The following is a 23,217-nucleotide window of genomic DNA, read 5'->3' on the forward strand; positions in this document are numbered from 1 at the left end:
TATTTTTATTAAAACTTTATTTAAAAACTCAAAGTCAAGTAAAAAGCCATGTCCATTACGACTCTCACTACCCAAGCGTCAAATATACGAATCAGTAAACAAAATGAGAATACAGGAAAACGCAAATCATTAAATAAAACGACCATGCATTACAAAAATTATACTTTAATGCAACACCAAATTATCATAAATAATTAAACGCTACAACCACTTCGTTTTTCACCAATAGTGCGTTATGATATAATTTTTAAAGTAAAAATACAATTTATCGCAAAATATACGCAATTCATAACACTGCTTCAAATTTCTTTATGAGTATGAGATAATAAAATATATATAATACGTTTTTTTACAAAAATATATGCCTAACTTAACGATTACAGAATAACACCCGATTGCCTTGTAAGAAAATAACATATTATATCGTATGAAATATGCATTAACAAACTCAGAATTATATAAACAAAAAACATTGCTTACAACATAAATGAAATCACACTTTATAAATGGTACGCTGCCTAACTTTTCACGAATACATTGGCCTCGACACTAACTTTACTACGACGCAATGGCAAATATTTACTCTATGGAAAGAATGGCGTTTAAAATATACGTACACACCGTAACTAAAAATAGGACAAATCCTTAACCTAATGCTGTTGGAATCGATAGTTTGGCAACACGTTGGCGATATGGTTCACTAGAGGATATGTACTTTTGGCAAAGCTCTAGGAATCTAAAAAGTATTGGAAAAGTGACACTTTCGATGAACTTCTCTTAGGGAACGGGAGGGATAAGGTGCACTGAATTGTATGGTATGTATGAGATATGGATGAAATGCATTTTATGCATTATTTTTTTTTATATATATTTAAGGCAAGTGCATAAGGACGACATTTTAATCTTATTGGGGATCGGATTTAGTGAACCTCTTTTGTTTCGCTAAGGCTCCAGACTGCAATGAGATATCAACAAAGTGATATGAAGTGTAAATAAAGTAGATAAACAAAGCATGAGGCACAAAATATTACAGTTATTAACTTAGTAAAATATTGTCCAGAAGATGTCGCTTTCCCAACACAACGCTATCACTAATTACAAAAATACTGTAACATTTTAAAGCTGCTCGCTCAGGGTTTAAGCTTCTGTTAAAGCACTCTTATACTCTATAAATATTTTCTAAAAGGTAACAAGTCCGTTAAATGGAATGTGTTCTTTCAGATTATAATGCTGGAAAATTTATACGAAATTCCAAATATTAAACTATCAGACCTGCATAAAAATGTATGGTAGATCTGACACATTAAAAAAAATTAATACCTTAATAAAACTTAAACCATGTTTATTAAATCAGCTGTCAAATGGATATTTAGTGGCATAATTAATAAAAACATCACTTATAAATTATACATAGATTATTGGCTTTAAAATAACCCTATGATACGATTAAGTTGGAATCACAATTGTTAAACATTTCGACTTAATTGAAAAATTCACTGCAATAATTAAAACCATAGTCAGGTACATCAGATCCGCCATTTTTTATCGCATTACATACTTATGACTTAACAATAAGATAGTTGTGGTTCGTTGTTTTCAAAATACATACATTTAGATCGATTTGGCTCCTATTGTCAAATTTGTGCGCAGCAATAATTTCGTAAAGCCCAAAACTAATAATTGCATTATTTTCAAGAAATAACGGGGCCCTATATCGAATGTCATGGAGGAAGTAGTCGTGTATGTCGCTTAGAATAAAGCTGCAATGGCTAACGCGCCCAAAGCTAAGCTACTGACGGTTACGCCCTTGGCCGAGTTGGCTCCCTTACCTTCGACCTGAAAAAGCCATTACAAACGTTAATTTCAATTACAAAGTTTAAACATATAGAAAAAAAAATAAAAAATTCAACAACATGATCTCATATACTTCGTTAAAAAAAAAATACACACACACAAGCAAATCTAATAAAAAAATCAATATGTAATTAAACGACGTCATTAATTAATGGAGAAACAAAAGCAGATGTCTATTACAATGAGCTGAGTAACACGATTTGTCTCTCAAACGCAAAGGGTTTTGACCAAAATCCAAATACAGTATTACGTACAGACAGTACTCTCTCGCTTACATGTATAGGATCTTGTATATAGATTGAGACATATTATAATGAAAGATCCAGAAAATATGTCTAATATATTTCTGGATCATTATATGCCTCAATTTCTTAAGTAAAATCAAAAAAACTTAAGTTCTTGATAATTGAATTATGTAGTTAGCAAATTAACAATTTTGATAGACATCATTTTTAATTTTATATAAATCACGGTCTTATATATAAAAAGCGACTTTGCTGGAGCCATTATCTGACCCAATGATTTGAACACTATTGCAACAAAAACACACATGGAAACTATGATATGAGAATTCCCATAGACAAAAATGAAACCACATACAAAAGCATAGACAATGTAATATCATAGAGCTCCCCAACACTACTACGAAATTGCCAGGAACTTACTTTTTGGCTTCTCTTGTTACCCTCCTTTTGTTGATTGTAAAAGAAAAGAAAAATACATTAAAATATATATATCATGATCATTACATCTATGTCTCTTTATATTATTATCCATATAGATAGTATAAATTAATTTGACATCCTACAAGGATCATTCATGATAAATTAATATAATCTAGAAACAGCTTAGGATGACGTACATCCTATAAATTTATCCATAAACTCATTAATAACGCACTCTTATAGACAATAAAAGAATTCTAATCTGTAATAGATTTCAATAAAACTTCGTAAGTATACCCATTAAATTCTGAGCACCCATTTTTGAAATATATCATTATTTTTTCTAAAGTCGTATACGCACCCTACCGTACAAGCAAAATTATGTCTATCTCAGTTTCACTGCTAACCCACTACACCGATAAGGATAAGATTTGGAAACACTACTTTTTTTCTAAAAGCATCTCCTTTACGATTGATATAGGCTACGAGTCATTTAACTACAGCTAATTAAATAAACTCAATAACTCACCACAATATCCTTGCACGGTGTGCCCTTGAGGACGAATTTGAAGAGAGATTCGACGATGTTCGCCGATGTAGGCGCTGAGCATGTTTCTAACGAAGTTACTACACACTTTTGTAGTTCTGTATATTGTTTGCATTCCTTTTCCTGAAAGATAATTTTAATTCGTGTAAACATTGGCATTTCTTTAGACTGTTTTGTGGACATCGGTTTTGATATGTGTTAGCTACACATTCTAAATGTTGGGTCATGAATAAAATTATTGGAAAAGTAACTAGGCATTACGGGATTTGGTCAATGTACCAACAGCAGCAGGGAAATGGCTTAAAGAAATATAACTGAACTGAACTGAAATTCTTAAGATCAGATTTCAAACTTTAATTAGAATAATATTCCCTTTAAAACCGCCCAGGAAGGAATGATTAGCATTTGTTCCTGGTTGGCATTATCTAAACTGTATACCTATATAGATAATGAATCATCATGCCATATTTACCAAACTTCTATAATTCCAACGCGATACTATATCCCGGTATTCAAACTCATTCTCTTTGATTATTCTTAAATCAAAAGAAGTTTATAATAAAACTAGCTGCGCCCCGCGGTTTCACCCGCGTAAGTCCGTATCCCGTAGGAATATCGGGATAAAAAATAGATGTTGGCCGATTCTCAGACCTACCCAATATGCTTACCAAATTTCAGAGGAATCAGTCAAGCCGTTTCGGAGGAGTATAGAGACTAACATTGTGACACGAGAATTTTATATATAAGATATTTAAACATAGTAGTTTGAATGATTGCATTGAGATAATTGCTATCCGTACAAATTAAAGACGAACAGCGTAACACTACAAAGGAGTTTTTACAAACTAAAGAGTTACAAACTTTCAATGACCGAGAGCTTTATCAAATACATCCATTCGCTTTTATCCCACATTGACCTTATACCCATTAAAAATATCAAGATTAGTACGTGTTTATCGAATGTCGAGTGTTCTAAAAAATAACCCTAAACATCAGTTTACAAGTCCATTAACGTTATCATGATAAGTGTGAAACATGATTGTTGTAATCATATTTTTATGTGACTAGTTGCTAAATAATAGATCACGATTAGTTAATATAAAGGCGATAAGCTGGGACACGCTTCATGATGCGCTGATTTTACCGCACTAAGATTATTAATGTGATGCGTGTGTAATGACGGTGCTTTGAAATATTAATCGATTCTATATTTTTTGTATTTGAGTATTTATAAAATTTTATTTAATCCTTACGAACTTCGGATGTGCACCGGTATAGATGAGATGAGGATTGGGTTTTGCATAACGAAAATCTATGATTCTAGAATATTGAAATCGAGGGCATACATGATGACTTAAGTGCTTTGAGAAGTTGGCCATCTACACTAATCATCTATCACTATCTTCCCTATCATTAATAAAAAAATATATATATTATAAAGAGGAAGAATTCGTATTTTTGTTTGTTTGTTTGTAATGGACTATTTCAAAAACTACTGAACCTATTTGCAAAATTCTTTCACCATTAGAAAGCTGCAACTTGCAACAATGACATAGGCTATATATGTACCACGGGCGAAGCCGTGGCGAACAGCAATTTCAATATAAAAAGGATAAGTTAAAGCTAATGATGACACAATGTTATTATAAAATTTAATGATTAAAATATACTTTAATAATATAATAAATAAATCACATTCGACATGTTATAAGATATTGATTTCTATAAGTCTCCTTTATGATTCCGAAGAAGAAAAGAAGCTCAAGGCAACACTACTTTTTAATATTAGCATTTCAAATTATCTTTGTATTTTAACTACACCTTTTCCAGATCTTTCTGAACTTAACATTAAAACATTCACGATTTATGTAAAATATTTTAACCAACAGATACGATCATACATATTTGAAAAGCATTTAAATATTTATTATCTGTATAAATGTCACTTGAAAATTTTTTTCATACTACGAAAAGTTTACCAGGACACTATGGGGATATTTGCAAATTTATGGTACAATACAATGCATTCCGTCTAGCCATAGCTATACGTAGATCTAAAATTATTATTACATTTTTCGTTAAGTTAGCTCATTTTCAATCGTGGGATTGTTTTTGGTTATATATTAATTATTTTAAACATCACTGAGCTTCTCAGGCAATTAAGTATAGTGCTTCTTACTAAAAATCTTTCCTACTATTATTAAGACATAATTCTTTTAATATTAATATATTATCAGTGCTTCAAGACCACACATGTTATTTTCAGTCCTCAATTTATTATATTATAACCTAGATGGTTAACATACCCCAAACACAATCTTAGGAATGTTGTCCGCTGTAAACGATCCCGCGTTGATGTTGAAACCAGATCCGAGGGTAGTATTGAAGCATTGCTGAATCTCCTCCTGTTTCTCTTGGATGCATTCTGGACCATTCTCCGAGATGAACACTGGAATATGTTTTGGGGAATCGAATTAAAACAGGGCTTAAACGAAAAATTCGGTGACACGTGTTTGGGTCAGAACTGTACTGTGTTGTATTTTAGCTAGCACTCAAATTACAAGAATTATGTATGTTTTGGAAAAAATGCAGGAATTATAGGATAAATGGGATCCTTAAGTGTTTCATCCCAAGCCTATATTATTTACAAATATGTATCTGACGTATAAAAAAACACGATAGAACTTTGACCTGAATTTCTCAATAGACAAGCATTAATTACCATATATACCATTCTGTTTTTATTATAATTATTTCCGGAATGTTGTGGAAATGTAGTACCTAGTAAACAGGATATGAATTGTCTTATAATTAATATAAAGCTAAGGAAGCTATATATAGATAACTACTAGAATGTAGTATATGAGTTTTCAGCTCCTTAACATTTGCTTAGTGTAAAAAAGGCAATATTTTTTTCTTTAAACCAAAAATTCTACCATAATATTACTACAGTTGTAATTACACTGTGCAAATTTGTACCAAATTATGCATATTTTTCAGCATTATAACACTTGTTGACACTGTTGGTCTATTGTTTAAGACGCTATTCGCCTTTAAATTAAGGTACTAGAAAGCTTACCCAAGGCTCTGAAACAGAGTTAACATTAAGGTATATTCAATACAATAGTATACAAACGTGTGTCAATACAAAAAAAGTGCAGCACAATATATATAAACCATACCCACCCTTCTTCAATATGATGATACAAAAATAGCGTCAATATTACCCACATCGTTATTTATTATGGAGTTAATGTGTTTACTTTAAATGGGAATAAAATGAACGAAACCTTTTCAATTTTTAAATATTTTTCTTAATTACAAATTGTTGAAGCAATTAGTAGATATATAATTTAATAAATGTCCAACGAGATTGTTCATAAATTGTTTGTTAGTAATAATATTTAGCATACGAGTTTTAAAATTCTTTCTCGATGATCTTAAAATATATTTATAGGGGAGAGTATAATATATAGATGTCACTGTGAAATTGTAATCAAGCCGTTAGACTTTTTGCCATATTACAATGATGATACAGATACTAACGAAGATCGTAGTCTAATATTGACGGCATAGTGCTGAATCTTATTATTTTATGCTCTTATATCGTTCTAGATAGGTCACCTGGTGGTTCAAATGACCCATAATTTTTTCAACATGGGCCTGTAGTCTATAATGTTTATATTGTCTATATAAAAAATAAGAAGCTCGAATTTATAATGATGATATTTCGTAACTAATGTAGAAAAATAGTATATTGCTATGTACTGTATAGTATTGCTATAGATTGTAGAAAAAAGGAAAACAATTAGTAGCCCACTATACCAAAAACAAAAAAAAAATCTAATTATTTCAATGACAAAATTACCTACATTTCCGAGTATAGTTATTCCCAAAAGTGGATAAAAGATGGCAAACGTGGATATATTGGTAGGTATTTTTAACATAGGTTATTGGAAACACATAAAACTATATTTAGATGCCCGGAGCCAGGTCAGGTCTTCTAATAGCGAGTTTTCACGAATGTCGTATTGTATTGATTCTTATAGACAATACGACATCTTTTTATATACTACTAACGGTACGCCCCAGCTTCGCCCGCGTTAGATACCTACATACCTAGTCTGTAACACTCAAGAATCCCGTAATTATTCAAAGGCGTAAAATTTTTTGAAATCGGTCAAGTAGTTCCTGAGATTAACGGGCTAAAATAGATAGACTAACAAACTCAGACTTATATAAGTATATAAAAATAGATCCCCTAGATAGAAATATCCATCGCCTGTTTCTAAAGGACTTAAACTTTAAATATAACTTATAAGTATAACTATAAGTCGTTTCACAAATAAATATAGTACATATGGTACCTTCAAAAATGTTATGCATTCAAATGATAAATACATTAAAGCATAACGTATAATAAAAGTTTATTGTTGTGTTGTGTATATATATATGTAAGTACATAATATACAATATCTAAAAAAATTAATGAGCTGAATGATGGAAAAAAATACCAGCCAATCACCACACTTAGCAACGCTAGTTACAAAACTCATGTTATAAAATACCCATTGTATACCCGAATATGGCCCAAACTCAATTTTACCTAAAATTTGCTCTCGCATCCTCTTTTGCATATATACTGTAAAGGTAACATGAAAAAAACGATATAGCGTTAGAGTCCAAAGGTCAGTATCATCGTAAATCTATTCAATATTCTTATAACCTTCATTTAAATGCTGTGAAAGACCGATATTCTGAACCAATAATATATTGTTTGCTTTACCTAGAATGAGGTCTTCGCTTTCCATTCTCTCATAAAGAAAAATGCATTCGAATATCGCCATTGTACCTTAAAGACGACCTATTTTTCATTGATAATTTTTCAATATTGCATCCGCAATTGACGCTTACTATTTCAATAATTTTAAAGTAATGCATTAAATTTCTCAATTATCATTATATTTTATGAGGTATTATAAATTATAAATCAAATCACAAATAGATAATAACATACAATGTTATTGTTGAATAATTGTAGTCTATTGCATTGAAGGTAATTGCTTATTATCATTAATACGCATTTACTAATGAATATATTTGGATTTAATTATACATATGGTCAGCATTCTATCCCTTTCATTTAAACGAAACGTATCTACTGTCTTCCTCTAACATAACGTCAATTTCGATTTTAAGTGACACTACGACTCGAAGATTTTCTTATGCTTATTAAGACCGAGTATGTTTAACAACTATAATTAATTTGACGACAATTTATATCGTTAAATAATATCGTTTACTGGGCATATTCAATACAACAAATGTAGATATTGAAGACTATGTATTGACCACGAAAAAGTGTAGTTGTTATCCCTTGTCAGATCATAAAAAAAAAACTTTTTTTTCATAAACTCACAAGCAATCCTGTCGCCCTCCTTGAAGCAAATAAACTCAGCGAGTTGCTCGGTTATATTGTGCACGGTTTTAATATTTCCACGTTCCTCAGCAGTGAGACACGGCTCCACCGCATCCGTCATGTTTTGGAAACAGTTCTTGAAGTCTGGCGTTTTGTCGCAGTACCTAATAATATATGTAGATGAATGAGACCAGAGTTCAGACACAGTATACTAACTAGTAACTATGGTTCAGATAACTGTTATATAGTCTGTTATAGGCGTCAACCGGAATGGTGGTTGGAGGCAAGCGTGCATGATAGAAATGGATTTTAAAAATTTTAAAAGGACGCAATTCCACATATTTTCGTTAAGCTCTTTTTTTATTTGTAATTTATTCATAATATTCAATATCATATACTGTCTACATAATTATACACAGTTTTTAGTATAATATGTAGCAATATTTAAAGCTATTTTCAACAAATTTAAATTGTAACGTATGCATTTGATAAATACTTGTTATTTTACAATTATACATACGTATTTAACATTATTATTTAAGATACTAATCAACTAACTAACAGTGTACAACTGTATGATGAAATTGAATAAATTTTCAAAACAGCAATTTTTTACCTCAATACTTTAGGTTGTTTTTTAATACTTTAGGTTATTTACACGACTTGAAATATCTACTATGAAAGTGGGTATAGAAATAAAATACCTTTTAAACACTTCGTCCACTTGACCATTGGGTTTGGCGGTTTCGATTTCTTCCTGCAATTTGGAAGGATCTACTAAAGCTGTCACGCACGTTGAGAATTCCTTGAATGCCGCCTGAAAAGAAAAAGACATGTTATAAGTATCAAATCGTATTTATTCTACTAATATTATAAATGCGAAAGTTTGTAAGGATGTGTGTGTGTTTGTTGCTCTTTCACGCAAAAACTACTCAACCGATTGTAATTAAATTTGGTACGTGGACAGCTGGACAAGTGGAATAACATATAGGCGATTTTTTATCGCGATATTCCAACGGGATACGGACTTACGCGGGTAAAACCGCGGGGCGCAGCCAGTTATATATATTTAAGACGGGTATCGTATTACGTATCTAGCTGAAACGATTTGGGAAGTTGCCGGCTACCGGGTAGTTGACCCCAAAAAATAAAGTAGCTTTTCGATTCGACCGTATTTTTTATTTATTTTTTTTGGTTTGGTATTCGACAATTCCGCCGAGTTAATCGGCGTTTAATCGATTCACGTTATTATTTTTGTGTTTGATAGGAAATTCTTGTCATTGGGTCGCATTTTAGCATTTGCAGAGGTACCTGCTTACATCCCCGGGAACTTCAGTGGTGTTTTTTGTGTTAAATACTTATCTATATATATAAAATTCTCGTGTCACAGTTTTCGTTGCCATACTCCTCCGAAACGGCTTGACCGATTCCTCTGAAATTTGGTAAGCACATTGGGTAGGTCTGAGAATCGGCCAACATCTATTTTTTATCCCGATATTCCTACGGGATACGGACTTACGCGGGTGAAACCGCGGGGCGCAGCTAGTATTTATCTATTTATTTGATCCCGTTTATCTTGGTAACTAGAGTTGGGTTCAAATGTTTGAATTTTACACAGTATTCAAGCATTTATATGAAACACTTTCTCGTCGTAAGTTCTGACTACGTTTTATACTGTTGTATACATATTTTTATTTCTGTTCATTGTTTTATCTGCAAGTTAGGCAATAAAGAGTAGATACTCTCAGTATATCGACCACATGACCATTTTAGTTCATACAAAGTATAAAACTAAAATCAAGTTGATAATGACAAAGATAATGTTAGCATTGAGTTTTTCTAACGTAATAAAATGAACTTTGACTTCTACATAAAAAAAAATTATGATTCTATTATTTTAGGGAAAATTTCGATCTGATAAATCAAGCTTCATTGGTCGCTTACCTTCTAACTATGCAAATAAAACATAAAACAATTAAACGTGTTAAATTACAACTATTCTTAAACTTAAATTCTTGTTTATAATTCAAAATACGATCTGTCGATACGATCTGTTTGTGAATATTTGTGCTCGCAGTTGTATTTAAGCATTTGAAATAAATATTCATTAAATACACTGGAATAATATATAAGGCTTACATATGAAAATATATTTCAATAGATTAAACAAAACTCTTTTATTTCTAGTACTAATTATAATTAATATTATTGCTTGGGGAAATTGCTATTGAGCAAAAAAGCCGCCAATTCCCTATGAAACACAAAAGCAATCACGCCAATCCGTTATAAAGTATCGGTTATCGAAGTTAATGAGTTACAAAACCAAAAATAAAATACAATCGAATTGAGAATATTTTTCGGCATATTAAGCTGCTAATGTAACTTAATCAGAGTTAATAACGAGTTAGCAGTTATGATTTAATTTATAACCGGTTCGATCACGTGCTGGAAAAACTGTTATTAAACAGATCGCAACAACACATCATTTGATATATCCAGTGTTACATGTAGGCTGGACTTTGACCGCTTAAAATATGTTTTATTTTTAATCGTGCTTTTTTTATATAGGTACTGACTACTTATACAGGATGGTATCATTTTATCTACGCCTATATGAATTTTGGATTGTATCTAGCTTAGGCGGATTAATTATTTTGAAATTTTTAAAAGTAACCTTTATGCATTATACATGTTTTACAGAATTACCGATTTAAAAATTCTTTCTTTGTTGGTTGCGTACGTGCTCCCTGAGTGATATAGACTATGTTGCACCACGAGCGAAGCCGGGGCGGATAGCTAGCTTCTATTGACACACTTTTATCGCTACCTACAATTTGAGCCGTAGTTGGCTGAATGGGATACGAGGAATTTGATACTCGATGCTGATGCCCGGTCGGAATATATGCCAATGAACTTAAATTAAAATAGTGTAGGTCACAAGGGCACATTGGTTAATTTTATACGTCGTACTAGATAGTACTTGTCACTTGTAATTTATAGTATGCTACTTGACCCGTGCTCACTTCGCGGGTGTCATAATGTTTAGATTTTGACCTGAAAATAGTAGCTTCTTAACTATTTTATTTAATAGTAACCGATTTTAATGTCTTATAAAATAAGTTACATCAGTTATTTTCAATGTACAATGAGTTCACTGTGTTTTTTTTATTTACATATCATAGATGTATAGCAAATCAAAAAATAAACGAATACAAGATTGTTTGATAAATAACTCATTGTTCTTAGTAGGTACTATTGTTTGATAAATAACACATGCAAGAAAAACCACTAACTGGAGATGGGGATTACATTTATCTCACATAAACGCACACGATAACAACATTCTATAAAACCACAAATGCATTTTCCATAAAAACACATTAAATCATAGCTGTAATTATGCGCAAGTCTCAAGACTAAGGTCTCATTGTACCTCTCTCTAAACCTGGGTACTTCTCAGGCCAATTTGTAATCCTTTTCAAGTGGTTGTTATTTAAAAACAAAGTGGGCTTGTTCATGGCTTTTAGAACCATAAACATTTGAGACATGGGACTTATATATGAGCGCACACTTAAAGCAATTAGAAAATACATATTTCGACAGCTTAACAGTTTCATAACATTAGGTTATGTTATGTTTAGCTTATCTGTGAGTTTAAATGTCAAATTTATATAAAAAAAAAGTGAAGTCCCGTGTCCCCTAGTGGGGTATGGGGCAGATGATGTACATCTGTTTCACTGATCGATTTTCTTTACGGACAAGTAGGTGATCAACCTTCTGTGTCCTGCCAGACCGAGACATTTTTTTTCAGGACCCCTCGGTTCTACGCTCACGCGTTAACCACTGTACCAAGGAGGCGGTCAAAATTTAAAATTATTATTAGTCAAAATTTATATAGGTACGCATTAAAGAATGTCGTTTTAGTTACACTAGTTTTAACCCCAGAACGGCGGAATAATAACAGTTACAGAAATGAGAATTATTCAATAATTGTCGTAAAAAAAAAAAAAATTCGCTTAGAGTCCATTTTATTATTATTGCATAACGTAAACTAATTACAATGCAAACTTTCCATAACCTTTGTCGGTTTTCCTTGTCACGCTATTAATTTATCGTTACAATATCTATGTCGTTACGATAATTACATGATTGTACCTACAAGTTTCGTAGCGTGAAAGAAATTAACATAAAATAAATGGGCTATATTGGTATTATCAGAAACTATTTATAGATAACAATTGACAATTCCATTAAGCATATAACAACAACAATTATGCTGTGTTGACATATATACTCATGTTCTCACGATCATTATGATATGCTTAAGAATCCTACTGATATAATAGACGCGAAAGTTTGTAAGTCTGGATGGATGGATAGATGAATGGATTTGTCACTCTCACGCGAAAAAAGCGTATCATATCTGTATGAAATTTGGCACAGAGATATATTATAGTCTGAATTAGCTCACAGGCTATATAATAATAACATTTCGTGTAATAATATACTCTCATCTCACGATTCAGCAAGTGAAATACCTATATGCTTTAAGAGGTTAATTATATTATAGTCTGACATTTTAGGTTATATCTGTTGAAAATACCTTGTGAATTTAATTTTTGTATACACCTCTAATACGGGACCCTTTATTGTACTGAAGATGTAAAAGTCGACATTGAAACGTGGCGGCAAAAAGTTAAAAAAAAAAATATCCACGGTCATCAATTTTTGCAAATATTTCGCGACCTATTGCTCGGAAGTCAATAGAGGTCATCGGAAAAATTGTGTATTTTTATATTTGTCAAATTGTATTTTTGCTATTTCTACATAATAATACTGACTAGCTATCTGGCCCTCACCTTGACGACAGACCCGTATTGCAATATCTTCAACCGTGAATTATTATAGGTCGCCTACGCCCTACGCAATTAGAGTGAGAGGGTATACCTACACACCCAATACAATTACTGATAAGCAAAAACTTTGCAACTCCTTTTATGAAAATTGCGCGGACGGAGGATTATGGAATATATAATATGAATAAGTGAAAGAGTGCAGAAAGCTGGGATCAAATACACATTTTTTTTAAATTATAGATAAAATAATAATTATTAACAAAAATGAAACGTTTTAAAATTGTCAGATCTAGACTTTAAATGGGACCACATGGGAGGCACCAGCTTTCAAATAAAACAAGGAATCATCTAAATCGGTCCACACAGTGGAAAACTCTTAAATACAGTCGAATTGATAATCCACATTTTTTAAATCGGATGAAAACATAAAACGATAAACAAACATACCACAGTGCTGATCAAGATCATATACAAGCATAGAAATAATATTGCAACATTGGAGAATTTTAAATAGGGTCGAATCTCCAAAACTACGTTTCGCAAGCACGTATATAATTACACCAGACTGCCAATACGGTCATCACACACATCGCAGGTATTCAAACGAAAACACCAGAACATATCGTTACGTAACACTCAAACACGTAGGTACCAGGCAGTAATACCATTCAAGAGCTATCACGAAACTACCCCTTTGTTGCTATTACGGCATTGTCTTTAGGCATTTGGCTGAAATTCACGAATTCACAATAGACTCTAGGCTGTATGTAAAAGTATGCACATTATATGTACAAGTTTCCGTGAACTCAGACGGAAGAGCGCGTTTTGAATATTCAAATTTCAAAGGTTAAATGTAAAATTTAATGGCAATATTAATATGGGTGTTTGTTTAATTTATTAGTATCCTTTTAAAACGCTTATACACATTAGCTTTACGTACTCGAGAGACCTACTAGAGTAACCGACTCTTTTGACCCACTTTAAACGGATACATTTAATTCAAACTTCGTACACTTATTATGGATTGGTCATAATACATTAATTTCATGATCACTCTTATTATCCTGATTAGGCTTACCAGGATTAAATAATTTCCCTAAGTACTATGTATACTATGTATAATAGTGGAGAAATGGTTGATTCTAACATCAAAGACAGTTTCTTAGATTTTTTTTTAACTAAATTTACTATTATTTAGTATCTACACAAGAAAAATAAATTATAATGTTACTTTTTAAGGTACATTAAGCAGATTTGTATTTTTATTATACGAAAGGATCTATCGGAGCCATAAGCCAACCACAATAAAATAACAATATTGTTGTCCACATCAACATGTTATACACCGACACGGCTACACCGATTTAGATGGAACCTTCACTGGGAGATAGCGAAATGTAAGAAGGAATAACTAAAATTACTTTATTTAAAAAAAAATGTAATTAAAAAAAAGTAATAAAGTAATACTTTTTTTTAGGAACAAAAATTAAGGTTACTCGCAAGACCCTCATTTATTGCGGACGAAGTCGCGGTCATGACCTAGTTATATATCTATTAAACAGAAGTACATATCATCCGTTAATTGGTATTTAAGCACAGCCACAAAGTAGTGTGGGATTTCAATTGAAATGTTCCAAGCTAATACGAGATATTAGTTAATCCCCATAATGAAAAGTAATGTGAGTAACATTTTTTGCCGAAAGAGAGTTGGTTCAATTCCAGATTCTAAAATGGGCCTAAACGACAACAATATTCTATCAAACACAAAAATAATCGCGTGAATCTGTTCAATACCCGCGGAAATCGATCAAAATGAGAATCTATTTCATAATTGGGGACGTCGGTTAATATTGAGACAATTATTACGAGAATTCTAAATAAAAGAGCATATTCGACCTCAATTTGTTTAAATGAGATTCATAATATCAAATTATTGAATTAATTATAGATACTACATCGTTTTAATCTTATCAAATATTCGTTAATGAAGTAATCTTGGATAACATCCGTTTATATATCAAAGTATCGATAAATTATAAATTTCATAGTTATAATAAATGAACTCGGTATTCCATAGAGGATAAATTGCAAACAAATTAAAATAACTTCAAAAATGTGAAGATAAATTCAAAAAACTTGTTATTTCTCCATCCACAATTCCAATGGTGACAAAAACTGACTGTTTCAATGATTTTACTCAAGTGTTAATTTTTTTGTCCAACCGAGGTCTCGATCGTATGTAAAAATTATATGACGTCAGTAACTTTTTATGATTTATCCTAACAACGTTATATATGTCTTCGGAAATCTGTGAGGAAACAAGTTTGTTAAGCTTTAATTTGCACACGACTGATTCGATCAGGGATAAAAAATTTGCATAGAGAGACATATTATATCTAGTCTTGATAGGTAAATAGACTTTTTGTCGGGAAGTACCTACACAAAGGATGCCACGGGTGGAGTCTAGTCTATCATCATTATTATTTCTAGCACATTTATAATGTTTTTATCGTCAGAACATACCGATTAGAATTCGCTAGTTTCGTAAACGCTGAACCGACTTAAGTAATATGGACTGTACTTAAAGAATCTCGAGAAAGTTGTCGGCCAAGTGGACACTTAGATTATATCACCATTTCTACTGGAAATATACTATTTTAAAATTAACTATATAAAAACTATATAAAAAGGAAACGCGGAAGACAAACAAGAAGATGGGAGGATGACATTGTCAAAACAGCGGGTAGAACCTGGACCAGGACGACGCCCAACAGGAAACACTGGAAGGGACCGGAGGAGGCCTTTGCCAAACTGGGGCAAACAGACCAACCTACTGATGTTGACTCATCAGAGTCTTAATTAAGTTTCTTTGACATGTATATATTTGTGTCTGATCGAGGCTAATAAATAAATAAATAAATAAAAAATATAAAAACTAATCCGACGGATTTAAAACTATAACTAATTTATATAATTAATTCAACATTCAGAATTTGTCTGAGAAACAAGTGTGATAACGGCCATTTGTAATTGAATAGCTAATAAATTAAATCTTCGCATTCATGTAGAATACCTAATTTTATATTATAAAACTTACAACGCCCGTCCCGAATTTAATGAGATTCTTCAAGATTATTCAAGCTGGGAAGTGGGTTTACCCACTACTAACATTGTGTGTGTTGTGTGTTGTTGTGAAATATAAGATACTCACATCCGTGGCTTCACCCGCGTAGACGAACAATGTACGAATGTTTACGCTTGAAGTAAAAACATTTGAATGTCTCAAACTTATACCTTGACCTTGACAAGCAATAAAGTAACACTATTTTACCATTATCAGGCAATCACTACATAGAATAAAACAAAGTCGCTTTCTCTGTCTGTCCCTATGTATACTTTAATCTTTAAAACTTCGCAACGGATTTTGGTGAATTTTTTAATAGATAGTGATTCAACTGGAAAATTTATATGAATAATAACATCTATTAAACTACTCAGAAAATAACGCGTGCGAAGCCGCGCGATATCACCAAACTTGATACAATATTATAGGGACGGAAGTGTCAACTTTAAAAACTATTAAAAAAATGTCAAACCACTTAGCAACAAGGCCTTCGCATCGAATTTCCTCCGCAATTAACGAATCACTGCTCACATTCGGCAGTTAAGGGCAGATGGTCAAGGAAATCACTCATGGGTATGCAAAACTGGTTCGGTGACCCCATACGGTCCCTTACCCTTACTATCAGTACTTACCATACCTAACATATGGTGTACCAAAGTGTCGATAAGGACGAGTATAACATAATTTGCAAACTGGTTCTACAAATCAAATAAATACGTGTGATTTGGCCCAAAATATGTCCGATGAATACCAGAAACGCTCCTTACATAGGAACTTAATCAATATTATAAATATTACGATTTATATAAAACTGTTCAATTTATATTATTAAGGAAGTGCCCACTACGTTTATATTCAACAATTTTTTTTACGAAAATCATTTTTCTATTGATGTTTATTTGATAAAAAAAATTATTGACATCTTCAAGTACAACGCTCTTTGATGTTTGACTGTCTTATGCTAATTTATTATTAACACATTTCCGTAGAGAAACACAATATGACAATATGTATAAACAGCTTTATATCACTACCAACAGGTAGATCATCGCATTGTTTTAATAGAACACTACCTCTGCTGTTTGTAATTTTTAATTGTACAATGAAAAATAATTATAAACAATATACCTATATACTTGAGACATATTTCCACAACATATGAGGAAAACCGTAGATATAACCGTATATATCGGATATAATAATATATTTACATCGGATAATTAAAAAAAAAACAAAACATGCCAGCTTTGTAAAAAAATAAAATTAAACGATTCAGTAAAACCTACCTGAAAAAAACAGATTTCATGAACGAACGAATAATAATCTTCAAGTAACACACTAATTTTATAAAGAGGTATAGGTTTGTAAATATGTGAGTTTTACACGTTGTAGGGGGTTATCTATAGCTATATATAACCAATATTAAACAATTTTTTGCCACTAGAATGCCACGTTGTCTATATTTTATATGAACACATGTGAAACAGGGACAAATAGCTACATTCTATACATTTTTATTTTATAAAAAAGTAATGCAGATTCAGTAATATACCCAATATAAACTTAAATAAATACAAAGAAAAATATTTATAAAAAATATAGTTTTTTTATTTACCGACTTTCATACCTCGGTCATAGTGCCTCATTTAATAATAATTTATTACATCTAGAACATAAATAATTTGCTTACACACCACAATGTATTATTCTACTATGAAAAAACTGTTTGTTGGATAGCTTATACTCAGCTGAACGGAAACCCTTGCCTACTTCGAGCACGCCAATACCCAATAACTCGTAATGTAAACATTGCCTAAGCAAAGCAATGAAGCATAGCATTATAATATAACAATTTATGAATGTAGGTTTCAAAACATTCACCACAAGACCTTCTTTGTTCGCTAAAGAGGTTTCTTTAACATTTATATTTATAAGTATAATCACAGGTGTATGTGTAAATCCATAACTGTGAAGTGTCAACAATATTATATTAAAATACAGCAAGACGTATGCCTATTAAGCGTTATTTACTTAAGTGCTGGTACAGAATATCTTCGTTGTATTCATTTAATAATTTCTTGTATTTAATGTTATAATATTTAATTGTGTGTGTGATAAATGACAATGATTACACTTATTTTATAAAATTAGACACCGAAATAAGCAAAATCATTATTTTCTATATATATGTATTAAGTTTCATATATATGAGACCTTTATAACGGAGCGTAGCTAATTTACAAAAGTAAACTTGACAGCTTGGTTGTACTTTTTATTCTGTGGCTTGGTCTTTCAAAAAAAAACTTTATTCTGATTTGAGATTTATATTTTAACTTTATTTTGCTTCACGTGAAAAGACAAAGTGCAGATTAGATACCAATTGTTAAATAAATTTCGTTAACAAGCTAAAATACAAGAACAAAATTACTACCCCTACAAAGGAGGTTTATACAACTAAAAAAACTCATAACAATAAAAAAAACAATAAATATCACTATAAAACAACACGAGTTCGTGATCGATGAAAGAATTTAATCGCAATTTGCAACGAATTACATTCATTGATAAGAAGTTATTTCTACCGTGATATTATGCACATCACCTGCATATACATACCGTGGGGTAATTTTCCAATAAACATCAGTCACCGGTCATCAAGCCCTCCCCTTTAGTTAAATTGTAATGCCTATACCACAGATTACTAAATAGATACTATACTGGCTTTCCGTCCGCGGCTTCGCACGCATAATAAGCGATTTCCAGTAGAGATATTTTTCCGTGCTAAAACATACACTACGTCTCTAATCTCATATCTCCTGAATCCAGGCACAAAAATCATGTCATAAAATCGTTACCTTGCGACGGTAAATGAAGGGCAAACAAAAACAGTCGCATTTATAATTATATTTTATTTATTAATATGGTATTACTACTGAAATGATCGGGCTGAAATTTGGCTAGTCCGTAATCACTATAATATAGGCACCCGTTTAAAATGGCTTTCGATAAATTCTACAAGAGGAAAAAAAGGGGGTTTGAAAGTTTGTACCCTAAAAATTTACATCGATTACGCGGTCGAATCTGCGGCCAATAGCTAGTATTACATACAGTTAGCAAAATTAACGTAAAAGACCGAAAATATATATTTTTAAATGCAAAGTCGTATAGTAATAAATAATTATCTAGCGTCCGTTCATGCAATGGCCGTTTTTCCACGGTTCAAGGATTATACTAATATACCTCATTGTATTTTGGCTAGATATGGAGATTTACGTTATAATATTTTTGTAGTTATAACTATGATATAGATACTCTATGATGATAAGCATAGATACTTTATGTACTCAAACACTTAAATCATATGTATTCAAACACTTAATAATCGATGATGGAAAACGAGATCAACCCGTATAACAAATAGCTCTTTACTCATTTATAAAAAATAAAATTTAATGTGGTTTTTATTAATACACATTTGTTTTCGACTGCGCTGCGTTTTGGCTTACCATGCAGCGCCTTGTCGACCTTTTCGTATTGATTACAACAAAGCATTCTTTATTTGTAATTCGAACATCCGGTGGATTTGTCATTCCATTGTTTCATTTAATAACTTATAATATTGCATCGAAATAATAGAAAGCACATTTAAATGTGATACAGATAAAATTTAATTCATTAAAAAATAAAAATTTCCTTTCACATATCTTACATATGTCTTTACCCTTTTTTAAATAATAAATAAATATTAATAAAGTGCCTAGGCTATTAAGTAACGAAACGGATGATTAAAGACTTGGCTACAACATAAAATATTATATACTCTTGGGAATTTTCAGATGAAATTTTATGCAAACACCACACTCTTTACAACATCAACAAAGTATTATATTTACAAACCCATCTCCTGAATTTTTGGGACTTCTGTTAATGAAAGTATGACTGAATATAACAAAAATCTTTTTAATAGAGGTGTATCATTATCTGAGATAGATCAAATAAATAAACTAGGTTTTTGTCTCTACTTTTCAACCAATAAAAAAAAAAGTAATGATAATAAATAATGTTGAAAATTATTATAAATGATATAAGATAAAAATATTGTGATAGTTCTCTTAGTTCAATAAGAATAATGCCTCTTTATTGTTTAAATAAAATATTCTCATGGGAAATACTTATGTGAATTATAAATAAGTATAAGATTTCACATATTGTGTAGCATTTTTCAATAATTAATATAACTTGATTATACATTATTTGCATCAAGAAATTCGCAGTAAAAAGCAAATGGAAAAGCAACTTACTTCAGCATTGTCAAAAGCGTTTGGCCCGCCGTTAGTATCACACTTTTCTTTGAACACCTCCGTCGACTTATTCCTGATGGCCTCAATTTGAGCCTGATCAACTTTTCCCTGTAGTTCTGGAGGCAGTGAGTTTATGGCATCTGATAAGGAAGGCTCGGTTGACTGACATTGTGCGAGACCTGGAAAAAATGCACCATTATTCATCATCATCACAATAAAAAAATCCAAGAAAGGTATGGAAGAACAGATTTCAAAAGTGGGTTTATAGATAACTAGTTTTCCTTTACGCCTGTGTGGAGAAAGACAAAGATAGACAGTTCCGGGTTAAACCTGCATAGATCTCTGTTCCTTATGATTTTGGAGATTAAAACTATCCTGTATCAAGAAGAATTTAATTTAATTTCATCCAAATCGGTTCAGCAGTTTAGGCGTGAAGAAGAAACAGATAAAGCTATGCAAACTTGTTAAATTGAATGCATTAAATCAATGTTGAACACATTCAAAAGGAAGTATATACATATTACTTGTGTGAAATATTTTCTAAGAAACACGATAAAATGACCTATCAACGAATTATTACTTATCTACTAAACTGTGATACGGTATAAGAATCTGAATTAGATTGTCATTGAACCAACTAATGGAATAAATTTATATTATTTCATATTCAAATCTGTCAGTCTGAGACAATGTCCAGATGACGATGAAATATATTAAATTTATAATTGATGTTGAAATTACAAAGGGCTTTGATATACGAAAACAATGCTCAGGCTATATATAATAACTAAATATTAATTTATATATTTCATTCATAAAATATTTCTTTACCGGAGTTAAAATTTATCCAAATCTTCGGAAATTGTATCTATCAATGCAATTAAAAACCTTTCAAGCGAGTATAAATTAACGCACCAAGTTTTTTTTACTTATTTATTTAGTATATATTAGGTATCGCACAATGTGCGATACATATACAATTATACTATAATCAATTATCTTAAATTAAGTGATGGTATTCTTACCGATAATAACAGCAAAAGTTAAGTATTGGAGATACATTTTCGTATAACGAATCTTCAATTACGTAAAAACTAAATATTAAATTCGAACACACGTTATTACGAAGCAACCGGTTTCACAACTTCATATATCTAATTCAATATTCAATGACGATTGCTAAGCGTCAAAATTAGCCGAGCAATGAACGGTAATCACAATTTAAATCACTATTTTCACGTCCACCGCGACTTGCATATCCAACTCAAATGTTGAATGACGAGTGTTGTCTACTCCCTGCTCATACTGTGAAATGTCTTATGTTCACTTTAATTGACAGCTTGACAGGTAAGTTGAGGTAAGTTGAAGTGAATGCTTTTTTTATTTCTCCGTGGTAAGAAGATGTGTCTATTTGCCTGTGTCAAATATACAAATGGGAAAAAAGTTCTTCGAAGTATCCTCGGTGGTTCTTCGCTCATTACGTAACACATTATGTAAATACGGTTCCTCATACTGAAAAACTTTAACTATAGTTTTCATTAATAATCTTAAATTTGTTGCTACTACGTATTTTTATAATTGAACACAGTTATCGATAAAGAAAATAACAACGATATAAAAAAGAGGGCAGTGAAGGGGAAGACGTAAAAACCAATCCTACTAATATTATAAATGCGAAAGTTTGTAGGGATTTGTCTGTGTTTGTTGCTCTTTCACGCTAAATCTGCTGAACCGATTGCAATGAAATTTGGTATGTACACAGGTGGACAACTGGAATAACATACAGGCAAATTTTCATCTATATATATATATAATAAATGTATAGGTAATATTTGACATAACGTTAATTTTGAAAAGTAACTTTAAAGTCGAATTTAACAACTACAAAATATTGACAAAATATTTAAGTCCTTAATAATCAGGGGCATCTCTAAGTTTTATCATTTAGAGGAACATAGATATGGTGTTATATCTAGGAAATAATCTTAAATGATCCCCATCCAGGTGGATGGGGATCACAGTTTAGTAATACGTAGGTACGTATTACTAACTGTGGTCCCCATTACAATTACTACTCATAAATTGAGAAAGAATTATGTTTTATGAAGGATGTTATTCAAATAATCGTGCAAAATAATTTTAGTGCTCAATTTTTTTTTAATATTATATAATAGGCAATGAAAAAGAAAAATTCCATCTATAATTAATGTCTCATTTACATTGTCAAAAAATCCGTTATTTTTGGTGCTAAAATTGAGGTTATAAAAATTTTAAGTGATGATTAAAAATTAGGTAAAAAATATTAATATTTTAGGCTTATGTTCGTATAGGATTTATGTGAAAAATTATGACTTCTTATGTTCAAAATACCTCATTATAAAAATGGAATAACTTTAGTGAACTTAATATTATACCACAATGCAACGCGAAATTTATTGTTATCAGGTGGGT

General features: G+C 31.3%; 1 protein-coding gene across 2 annotated transcripts; it reads right to left on the reverse strand.

Annotated features, from left to right (window-relative positions):
• Positions 1 to 149: 149 nt before the first annotated feature.
• LOC119831077 (27 kDa hemolymph protein-like) lies at positions 150 to 22,082 on the reverse strand. Of its 2 annotated transcripts, XM_038354317.1 has the most exons (8): positions 21,792 to 22,082; positions 20,767 to 20,945; positions 9,190 to 9,302; positions 8,486 to 8,649; positions 5,373 to 5,515; positions 3,049 to 3,189; positions 2,520 to 2,543; positions 150 to 1,836 (listed from the first exon to the last, which is right to left on the reverse strand). In XM_038354317.1, exons 1-8 carry the CDS (start codon positions 21,826 to 21,828, stop codon positions 1,750 to 1,752), a joined length of 888 nt encoding a protein of 295 aa, XP_038210245.1. In that variant the 5' UTR covers positions 21,829 to 22,082; the 3' UTR covers positions 150 to 1,749. The 2 variants fall into 2 exon arrangements, with proteins under 2 accessions (XP_038210245.1, XP_038210246.1); XM_038354318.1 differs by lacking the exon at positions 2,520 to 2,543 and having other exon boundaries at positions 21,792 to 22,079.
• Positions 22,083 to 23,217: the final 1,135 nt, after the last annotated feature.

This window comes from Zerene cesonia, chromosome 13 (genome assembly GCF_012273895.1).
Source record: "Zerene cesonia ecotype Mississippi chromosome 13, Zerene_cesonia_1.1, whole genome shotgun sequence".
Lineage (NCBI taxonomy): Eukaryota > Metazoa > Arthropoda > Insecta > Lepidoptera > Pieridae > Zerene > Zerene cesonia.